The following is an 11270-nucleotide window of genomic DNA, read 5'->3' as shown; positions in this document are numbered from 1 at the left end:
GAATAGCTCGTCAGATAGATGCAGTTACGGCAAGCTTGACCTCTTTCCTTCTTTTTTTTTCTTTTTTTTTGGGACTGAACGGCAGGCTTGATTCACATAAGAATTTGGAAGGAGTCAAAATACGTTGATTTCATCCTAAATTTCATCCTATATTTATCAATTTTTTTAAAATTATTTTTGTAGATAATCTCTCAATCATAATAATGAAATAGAAAAAGGAGATGAGATATTAAAGAAGATGAATATGGTGTTTTAAAAAAAACATGTCATTTTTTACAATCAACTAACTTACTTAATTTTCTTAATATAATCAAATTAGTTAAATAAATTTTATATTAAAAACCGGTGAAATACTACTAATACTGCCTGGAAAAAAATTCGAAGAATTGAAACTTTTCTTTTTTAGGAGAAAAATTAGGTCAATTAAATTTCGAGCTCATCAAAGGTTGCCTGGGGATCCCTACAATTACAAATTGTGGATTGACAAGTCATATCGGCTAAGAGATTTGAGCTGTACACCCTCCTCCTGCATGAACTAAATTCTTACTTACCAACTAGCGTGGCTTGGTTGAGAGAAAAGATTTTGTAATGAAATAAATATGACAACAGAGATGGGAATACAATTGTAATAGGTATGGAAAAAAAAATCAAATGTATAGATTTTATTATAAATTAGACTATTTAGAAATGAGACGTGATGATGAAATGCATATTTCAAGTGTTACGTAATCCGAAATTTTTTTTTGGTTGAATTGAAAAACTAAATGTATTCGTTATTTCTTTTTCTTGGCGGAATTAAATAAAATATACTAAAAAATAGATTGAAAATTTTACAAGTTAAAATGTCTCTTTAGTCCTTAATTTTCATAATTGTAACTGTACATGCAAATTATGAATCGATATCAATATTACACGCAATTTATTAAAAAAAAATAGCTTTATTTATATTACCTCTGCTTCTTAATATAAAAGTTAATTTGACATTCAATTTAATCTTAAATATAAGATTTTAATTTATTTTGTCTCTTATATGAATCTATTTTTTTAAGATAATTCTTATAGCAATTACACATTAAAAATTTTATCAAATAACAGTTCTAACTAATATGATAAAAATATTTTAAGAAAAACAACTATTTATTATAAATAACTAATTTAACTATTTTTTTATTCAAATTAGTCAATTAACTTCTATATTAAGGAAAAAAATAGTATGTTATAAATAATAGAATTAAATTCAGACTTGACAACGCAGAGACCACATCTAGTAAAGTAATAATTTTTAAGGCATTAATAAACATTACTGTTCAGTGTACTACCCAAACAATTTGTCACCTTACATCAAACGACAACTAAGTGACAACTACTTAAAGTTTTAAACCTTCGAAGCTCCAGAGAAATCCTGCTCGTTGATCATCTTCACAGACGGATCCATGGGATTATCCAAGGAGCGTCAATGGGGAAACACTGCTACCGAGGTTTCTGGGACTTCGATTATGATCATGCAACGTATAAATGGAAGGATCCTTTCACTAGCTTATCTCTAACCCAAGCAGTCCTTTGAATCATAAAAATTCTCTAATTCTTAATATAAAATATAATTAACTAATTTTTCTAGATTAATAATATTAATTAAATTAGTTAATATAATTTTTTTTAAAACATCCTAAACATCTTTTTTAATTCCCTAATAGAGTTAATTTGAAAAGAAATTAATAAACATGTAAAATAAAACTTATATATAGAACTAATATTAACTTCTCAATTAAATCATATGTAACGGACCGAAGAGTATTACCAAAAAAAACAACTGTTGTCTTGCCAATCTGCCAATTCTGCTTGGCATAAATTTTTTTTTTTGGGTGTGGTTTTTTTTGGGGGGGGGGGGGGGTTTGACTTTTCAAGTGCTGATGCCCATCTTGGACAATAATTTCAAAGGGATGAATACGCTTTACAATTCTAGTACTGTCATCAGCAATGTGAAAAAGAGGTAAGCGAGGCTGCAGGGGAGGATATTACAGAGTTACTGTACATACGACAGGGGACTAAACATCAAACCTCTCCCATGTCATTTACGGAGAAAAAAATTCATAAGCATTGTCGAGAAAACATTATGCGAGGTAATTGTATATCTGAGAGTTGCTCTTGTCCCTCTCCAGGTACTCCCTATCGATGAGGCTTTCAATCCGTTTCTTCAAATCAGTTGGTTTTATTGGAAATTTCAGCTGTTCACCAAAATAAGTCCAGTATCGATAAGTACTATGTCTTTCACAACACAGAACCACTTGAATATTTATTATGTGAAATTATTTTAAAGATGGATGAGTTTACCTGTTGGAAGAGTTCAGTAATAAGAAGGGTGTGGCTCAGCACTTTCCTTGTCTTCATTATCCTCACAATGGCTGCATCAATCTGCAACGAACCATGCCAAGAATACGAAAAAGTTACAACCATCGTTTTCCACAACATAGACACACACAAGATATACCAGAAACCTGCCAAGTTGGCCTGTTATCACTTATCAATCATTGCACAACTTGAATGCGCGATCAACCATGCTAGCAGTTACCAACTACGTTACAGAACATCATCGGCTGTTTTATTTCCTTAATGTCAATACATATACGGGGCACACAGTACCCTTGGCTAAGCTGGCAAGTTAACACCCGCCGGCTTATTTTTATGTTTTCATATTTCAAAAACCCCTCCCACCGAAAAAAGAAAAAAAAGGTGCGCCCGCAGAGAACAGGACGTGCTATGTCCGTGCTAAATAATGAAAAAGACTACTTACCTGATACTGACGATCTTGGAAAACTCTCTCTGTAGTACTGGTGTTCTCCTCCACCGTTTCCTTCATCTGAATTGCATTAACCTGTATTCCAAGACACAGGTAGCTTTAAACAAGACCTTGTAATGATAGGTTAATACGATTAAAATCCGTTATGAGCTGAATTTTATGAGCGTACAAAACCCCACTGCTAACTTAAATGGAAGCTTGAGATTCATCTATTCTGATTTCTGATCCCTAATGTTCTACAGAAGAAGTGCCAGTACCTTTATGCGGTAAAGAGGAGCTGTAAATGCATCATTAAAAACAAAGGAGTCATCATCCTCCACATCTCTCCCTTTGGGTAACTGTCGCATGTTCATCAAGGGAATTCGCATTAGGAGATAAAGAGACCACAATTACAAATAATAATAATAATAATAATTCCACAAAAGGCCACACACTTTTTGCAGGACGCGAACTTTTCCACATGCTAGGGATTGCAGAGTCCTTCTCAGCTCCTTATCCTCAATACCAGAAGCATCCTTGACATCTTGAAAGCTTAGCCTCTCAGCATCATTGAATAGCATTAAGACAACAGTCTGGAGCACGTCACACAAAACAAACCATAATGTGTAAAATGAGCAATGCAAGGTATGCAGAACCAATAAAAAGGTAGCGTGAAATAAAATATAGGTGAGAACATGAACTTCTGAATCTTGATTTCAGAAAGCCCACCTGAAACAAAGACACGGCCAATTCCTTTTTTCCTTTAGGAAACTCGGCCTTTAAGACACAGTGACCTAATGAATTTTGCCACATCAGACGCCTTCCACTGTATTTGCTTAGATAGAATTCTTTGAAAATATCCTGGTAAAGAGAAAGGGAGGAAGAGGAAAATGACTAGGTTGGCGATGCCTCTCAAAGTATCAAGACCGCCAAAAGATAAAGAGTAGTCATTCATGCTTATGCCGAACCTGGTACACATTTAATTCATGAGGAAGCCTGACATCCATGGGTGGATACGTTGGCCAGTACCTGGACTCATTCAACAGAACCAATTAGTACCCCTACAAAAGTGAGCCTGTAGAAGTTAATGAAGGTTACAGATAAGAAAGGGAAGACACAAAGTTACCCTGTTGTTAAGACATGAACACTCATTTCAATTCCTGATGGAAGTTTTGTCCTCGCCTGGGATGACTGTTTGAAGGACTCATTTATTTCTTTTGATAATTCAATGTCCTGAATTAGACAAATTAGGAAAATTTGCAAGTTAAGGATACGGGTTACAGTGATCCCAGAAGCAACTAAAATCATTAGCATTCACAAAGTACGCATGCAAATTTATAAAAACCTAACACAAGATTTCAAGATAAATGCGAATTTATCATAGAAAGATAACCAAATATTTTTTTTAGCGTGTCTAAGAAAGGCCATTTAATATGTCTACCCTTTTCCCCTTCAAGGTAGCTGCATGTCGCTGTAATGCTATCAATGATATGCGCATGAGTGCACTTAGTAAATAGCACAAAACATGCCATAAAAAACATAATGGAATATTATTACGTCTATTAATTGAGAGTTTTGCTCATTTAATTAAGAACATGTAAGATTATACGACCATTTTCAAAGTGACTAAATAGTCAATCTAAATCATTACCTTATATCCCTCATGCAATGATTTTATTTTTATTGCAAGAAATACTGAATATCGTACGTCAATTTTTCAAAGTAGAATCCATGTAATCTGAAATACCAGAAAACAATTCGTCTGATTTCCACATTGATTCTCTCATTCCCCTAACTAGGAAAGGGTGAGATTCCAAACCAGGCTCAAATTCGACTGATATAAGTTAAGTGTAGGTGATATTAAAATTTTTACAATTCCTCCCCAACTCAAATTCCATGTCAACTACTAGTAATAAATAAGAGAAGAATAATTTAAGGCTGGTAAAGAGTAGACCGCTATCTAGTCCTCATCAAGCATAGACACAAAAAACTAAAAAGCAGTTGTTAAAGACAAAAGATATATGCATTAGATAACTTGGGTACAGAATTTGAGTAACACTTACTGAATTAAGAATTCAAACAAAAAGAGATACCTTGAACATTCCTTCCAATTTGTTTGTAAACTGGCTACCACACTCGGTCTTCAGCTGCATTATCAATGGGCAGCTAATCAATAATGCTATATGTCGCCACAGATCTATCTATCCGCCGCAAAAAAGTCAGTATGGGGAGAAATTCTTAACCTTGGAGATCATAGATTTTTCTGCATCAATGGAAGCACTTTTTCCTAAAAGCAGTCTCTTCGCAAGATCTTTCTTATAGAACGCTTCAAACACGTCCTTGCCCTTAAGCAGCAATAAAGTCAAGCAGTGTTCCCAATATGAGAATGGAGAGGAATATTAACACAAGTACATGATAACAATTCCAAGATACAAGGAATAAATGTTAGTTACTCAGACTGACAATGAACACACATACCTGAATGAACCTGAATAAAACCAGAACTCTATCAAGTGTGCCCTCCAATTCCTCTTCAGAAGTACCCTTGTTACCTGCACGAAGCTTCTCATCCAAAAACTTAGCAATCAGCTCTGCTGGTCGGTTCTGTCACAGGAGGGAAAAAAGCACAACTCTATTAGTGCATGCTAATCGTACCCAAATAAAAACCAAAAATGCATGTCAAAGAATCACATGATTTGCAACATGCTCAAATAGCTGAGGATCAAAAGGTTCATTTAAATTATGTTCACAAGCCCCTTCATACAACAAGTTGTTGAATGTAATCCCATGAATACATTTCAAAAACAGATACATCTCATCAATTTCAATTTTTTGTCCTCACCCCTAATTTCTTCTTAATATGTCAACATGCCCTGTGTTTGTTCCCTCTTTTGATTTCCTTGGGGCTTATTCGAGATATGTTTCAGGTTTGATGATTTTTAAAGGTTTCAGATGCTATTTCTTCTCATTCACTTATAGTGGATATTAGTAACCATATCTCACAATACTGCTGCTTTTATGGTTTAGAGCAGAAAGGGGTATTTTGGTAATAAGCACCTTAAGTATCTCAGTGGGAACTGAAAACCTAAGGAAAGGTTAAGAAAAAAGAGAACTGCTCCAACTAAGTAAAGCTAAAACTTATATCAGCAGAAGCTTTCTATCTGGGGATCGAATAACTAACAAGAGAACCAGAGAAGACAACGGAAAGTACCTGACGAAGATTGATAAGATGCTCAAATGAATCTTTAATGGTGTTACAGAATGCTTCATTCCTGAAAAAGCTTTCTTCCAATATTTGGTCAAGAGAAGCCTTAAAGTCCAGAAGGGAAGAAACCATATCTTTGTCTTTCTCATCATCCGTCACAATTCCCTGCCCAGTTCCCTTGATGTATGAACTCAATGCTTGCCTTAGTGATTCAAGTGCATTAACCCTTGAAAAGAGTGAGTACATTCTCTGAAGGTCTTCTACACGATTTGCATCCATAAGCATCATAAAACCCTGTAAATTTCAAAGAAAATGAATAATTAAATGCCATAGGAAAAAAGTGCATGTCATTGCAGCAGAGATTTCACCCAAAAAATAATCCAAAAGTTGGTGTTAGACAGCACCTTATCAAGAATGGCAGGAATATGACGCTCAAGAAGTTGCTTTTCCGTTGTTGCTATTAAGGGCTTCCTAGTACTTGCATCTAAGTAGATCAAGCATCTCTCATGTTCTTCATGCAATCTAGTCTACAACAATGGTATACAGCATACCCCATCAGAAAACAAACATTGTGAGACACGGCATGGCAATAACACGGAAAAGGGCAAAAAAATTGGTCAGATAAAATTCTGACAAGACATGACATGGCATGTTGCATTTATTGAGGAATTAATAAGGAGGGATGTAGCAGGATCAAAGACTAATGTAGAGAAGAAATAAAGTGGCTAGGAAGAAAAAAACCTCAACATGCTTCAAGTAGTCTGGAACATCTGATTGCTGCATGTATTTCACACCTTCAGCAGCATAAAATTCAGATGTAGCTTCAAGGAATGGCTTCTCAAAGCTTTCTGCATAAGTTCCTAGAGCAGTAAACATCTTCAAAAGATGTTTTAGAAGAGTTCTATCCACTGCTTCACCTAATCTGAAAAAGCAGGGGGGAAACTGAAGAAAGTAAGCTGCAAGGCATGTTCAAGCACTCAGTTGCCTTATTCACACACTGATGAATGAGCCAAAAAAATTACCCATATCAATAAAAACTTTAATTCTCAACTCACATGAGAAATTGCAAGCAAGAAAGTGAAAATATATATATTAAACTATTAACGTATATAAGAACCATTAGCAAGGAGGCAACATATCCCTCACTGAATTAGACTTCTAGACAGAGAAGGTAAGAAGGTTAGTCAAATGTAATGGAATATATTAATCTAGCCTTTATCCCTTGCATATATGCATAAATCATTATATAGATAAACAATAGACCAAAACAGTATTCACAAATTATTCTTTGTACTCAACACATTCCAGAAGCTCCAGATATATTTTATAAAAGTAAAATAATGAGCATATTTATGAATGCATACATGAGTACAAGGATGAACCTGCAGAAAACGGGTTTATCAGTCATTTATAAGACCGAGCATACAAAAATGAGATTACCTTTCACTCTCAATCATTCGTAGAACACCAGTAACAGTTTTGTGCTCTACTTCTGAAGACAGCGAAAGATGTTTGCGGAAGAGTTGCAAGCCCATGTCCCATAATGAGCGTACATTTGTTGTTTGCTTGACATATGTCCTATCCAGATACAAGGCTATACCACGAATCATCAGCATTTGGTCACAAAGGTCCTGCCAACATTTCTCTACAAGAGATAGAAAAACGCCCAAGTCTGGGCTTTGGCCAACCAAAGACTGGAGCGCAGCAGATATGTGTGATTCACACTCCTTTTCAATTCGTTGATAGAGACTTCCCCCCATTTTATGAAGGCAAAGATCATTCACAGCCTATACACAAATATTATTTGTTTTCCGTTAAACTCTAATGAGCTAATGTGTGATGAGTATTCACACAGTTTAGTTAATCATATAAAACAAAAGAATAAAAAAAATATTTTTTAGATTACCTGATAAAGGTTCTCTAAGTCACAAGAATCGGGTTGCTTCAAGAATATAGCACAAACGGCTGACTTCAACTTAGCCCATGTATGCTCCTCAAAATTCGGAGGGAGGGTTGGTTTAGCTTTACAAGGAAAACAGAAAGTTTGAGTAATACGTATAGATAAATAGAAGTCACCTCAATCAGTTTCACGTTTTAAATTATTAACAACAGTGCCGTTAATGCATTTTGAAAAAACTACTGAGACTAATAAAGTAAAGTAATTTCAAAGGAACAAAAGAAGTTAGAAGTACTAAGACTATTGCTTTGTTAGATTACATGCTTTGTCGGCATGTTTAGTGTAATCATAAGGCAAATATGAAGATCATACTGTTAAAGCACAGAACCTAGCCAGAACGTGGAAGGAAGTTATTGACGGATATCTCACAACATAAAAAGATTTAATAGCAAGAGATTAATTGTGGGCCAACCCAAAAATCATTAATTCAAACACGATGAAACAGTTGAATCAGATCGAACCATAGTAGTAATCTATCAGATGAGAGACAGCTAAGATTAACAATGGCTGCAGAGGTCAGAACTATCATTGCAAAGTTGTAGTATGCTGTAATCATAACACCATAAAGTTAAAAAAGGCTCAAAAGGCAGGAACCATTAAATAGCATGTCAATGTTTAAAGTTATAAAACAAATATATGCCCAAGGAAATGAAATCCTTGACTCTCCTAAGGTCAGCATAAATTATGAAAAGCATTCAACATAGCACGGCTATAGAGCAATAATTGTTTTTCATTTTCAAAATTGTAAATCGAAATTTTCCTAAGCTAGAGTCTATAAGTACAATACAGAAAAACGGAACTAACAATTGAGCATTGTCATGTTATTCTTTAACTTAAATCTGGTTATGAGAAGAATGAAAGGTAAATCTTCTGAAGCTATAGAGAGGAAAAAAAATAAGAAGTTACAATTGACAAATTAGCACAGATGATGCTTGAAGATCAGTATGCGATGCAGCTGGTGCTAAGATAGCATCCATTCTATATCCATTGCCACAGTACTGAGAGTGACAATCACTAATTTTCACATCCAAGGGCTATAAGAACAATGAACTCAACCCTAGAATACCAAACACAGCTCATTTCCATTGAAAGATAAGCCTTTAATTGAAATCCACACTCTAATAAGACTTGATCTTAATTCCATGGTGCAAATTGCATAAACCGTCCACATAATTCATTTTTTCCTCTTTCCATCTCTTGTAGAATAAACAACTAAAATTTATTAAAGTACAGCCATTACAATAGATTACAATGATGTGTAAATCAAGATTTTGAAAGAGTAACAATTAAAGAAGCAAAAACCTCTTAACATTCAATACATAGCCACACCCACTAAACCCTCGATAAGTAAAAGATTTTAAATTGGATTAAATCACTCAGCTACTTGAGCACCCAAAACGGAAAATTTAAAGAGAAATGGTGGAAGTGGCACAAGCCGGACATGAGGAATGGAGTCCTACCTTTATGAAGCTTGATAAGGAGCTTCTTAGGTGGCTGAGGAGGCGTAGCTTTCTTCCGGGACAAATTGGCGGCCATGATCCCGCGCGCATTGGGGAGGGCAGTGGGGTCGTCGGTCTTGAGATCCTCATCTAGGCCCAAAGAGGAGGGGTCGTACACGACGTCGTCGGAAGCAGCTAAGCCCTGGTGGTGGTTGTGAAGGCCATTCTTGCAGTCGAGAGAACAAGCGACGGCCTGCGACTTGGCCTTCTTCATCAGGGGAGAGAGGGTGACGGGAGAGGCAGCGACGGAGCTGCTGGAGGCGATGGAGTCAGAAGTGTTGGTAGGGGCGGAGCGTTTGGTGGGAAGAGACATGAAACTAATCAAGACGGCATTGCAAGTGACAGAGCCAAGACGACGAAGATAGAAGCCCACAGAACATGATTTGGGAGATCGCGGTCCTGGGCGAGTGAGCCGCAGCCATTTTTCCCACCTTTTTTTTCAATTACGGGGAGTAAAAATAAACATCCAGCTTTTAATCTTTTATTTTTTTTTATTAAATATAAAATTTTAATTTATTTTGTCTTTAGCTAATATATTTTAAGCAAAAATATTTTAGAAAAGACATTATTTATTTATTACAAATAACTAACTTATTTAATTTTCTTAATCTAATGAAATTAATTAATTAATTCTTATATTAAGGGTCAGAGATAGTATTTATTTCTTTTGCCACCAACTTTTATATATTTATTGAAAATATTAAAACTTCATTGAGTAAATAGTGATTAATTAGATAATAATTTTATTTTTTGATTGCTCACAGTTATTATTGGTGCCAATCCTAGTAATAATTTTACTTTATATGGATTTTAGAGTTTTGTCAAGTGGTTATTTAAAAAAAAAATAACTAAAAGCTAAGAGGAAAGAATGACAATGGAAGGTTCAAATCGTGCTAATTAATTAAAAAAAAATTTACAGGAAAATTTTCATAAAAAAAGTTTGACATTACTAGATCTCAAATAATTTTTTTTTGTAAAAATATATTGTTATTTGCAAATCAAATGTTATCAAAACTTATTAAAATGTAAAAACTAGACAATTTAATAATTTTAAACTTTTTTGTAGGATCCTCTTTTTTTCTTTTTTTTTTAATCTGACTATTTCAGGGGGTGTGTAAATGGAAGTCAAACCATGATTTTAAAAGTACTTGTATGGTATACAAAGTAAATATGTAGAGAAATATGCTTTGTTTTGCAGAAAAATGCTTTTAAAAAGTATTTTTTTCATCTTGCCAAACATCCCCTCAATCTAACTACAAAATCAATTCTTTCATTCCTTGGCTCTCTAATTCCCAAGTTTCACCTGTGAGTTTTGTTTTAGTTAGTGTGCGAACTTCAGTTAATACAAAGGAGAGCAATGTTTAGAAAGGAGGATAAAAGATTAAGAGGGTGTTTGGATAAAAACAAACCATAGTTTGAAGAATAGTTTCTGGATAATAGATTTGAAGAACAGATTTTATGAAAAATAGATTTTGTGAAAAGGTAATTCTAATAAAGTGAGAGCGTTTAGATAGTTATTATCAAAATCACTTTTTATATGTACAAATTACTAAAAAGGATATAAATTAATATGATAATTACATAAAAAATATATTTTATAATATATTTTGATTTCAAAAAATAAATTTGTTAATAATATATATTTTTACCAACATAATTAATAATATATAAGAAAATATAATTGATAAATAATTAATATGTGTATATATATTTATAAAACATAAGATTAAATATGTTTATAGAATCAGGATATGAACTCTCTCTCTCTCTCTTTGTTTTTTTTTCTTTATTTTTTTGTGGTCTCTCCTTACCTATTGAGATGTGGCACAATGG

General features: G+C 34.1%; 1 protein-coding gene across 1 annotated transcript; it reads right to left on the bottom strand.

The window, feature by feature from the left end:
- Positions 1-1880: 1880 nt before the first annotated feature.
- On the bottom strand, positions 1881-9835 carry LOC114722835 (cullin-4). Its single transcript, XM_028908948.1, has 17 exons — positions 9399-9835; positions 7888-8003; positions 7422-7768; positions 6723-6903; positions 6386-6508; positions 5988-6275; positions 5255-5380; positions 5020-5121; positions 4870-4923; positions 3903-4009; positions 3745-3805; positions 3506-3637; positions 3232-3369; positions 3055-3135; positions 2792-2872; positions 2332-2412; positions 1881-2225 (listed from the first exon to the last, which is right to left on the bottom strand). The coding sequence occupies exons 1-17, from the start codon at positions 9748-9750 to the stop codon at positions 2112-2114; spliced, it is 2484 nt and encodes an 827-aa protein (XP_028764781.1). The 5' UTR covers positions 9751-9835; the 3' UTR covers positions 1881-2111.
- Positions 9836-11270: the final 1435 nt, after the last annotated feature.

This window comes from Neltuma alba, unplaced genomic scaffold (assembly GCF_004799145.2).
Source record: "Neltuma alba isolate B1F8T4 unplaced genomic scaffold, ASM479914v2 tig00012116_pilon, whole genome shotgun sequence".
NCBI classification, from domain to species: domain Eukaryota; kingdom Viridiplantae; phylum Streptophyta; class Magnoliopsida; order Fabales; family Fabaceae; genus Neltuma; species Neltuma alba.
Note: the sequence above shows the minus strand (reverse complement) of the source record. Positions and strands in the feature narration are given on the sequence as shown.

Coding starts and splice junctions, on each gene's coding strand:
- LOC114722835 (XM_028908948.1), bottom strand. CDS start 9,750: ATGTCTCTTCCCACCAAACGCTCCGCCCCTACCAACACTTCTGACTCC. Junction 8,004..9,398: donor CCTTATCAAGCTTCATAAAG/GTAGGACTCCAT, acceptor TTCCTTGTAAAG/CTAAACCAACCCTCCCTCCG. Junction 3,638..3,744: donor ATGAATTAAATGTGTACCAG/GTTCGGCATAAG, acceptor TCTCTTTACCAG/GATATTTTCAAAGAATTCTA.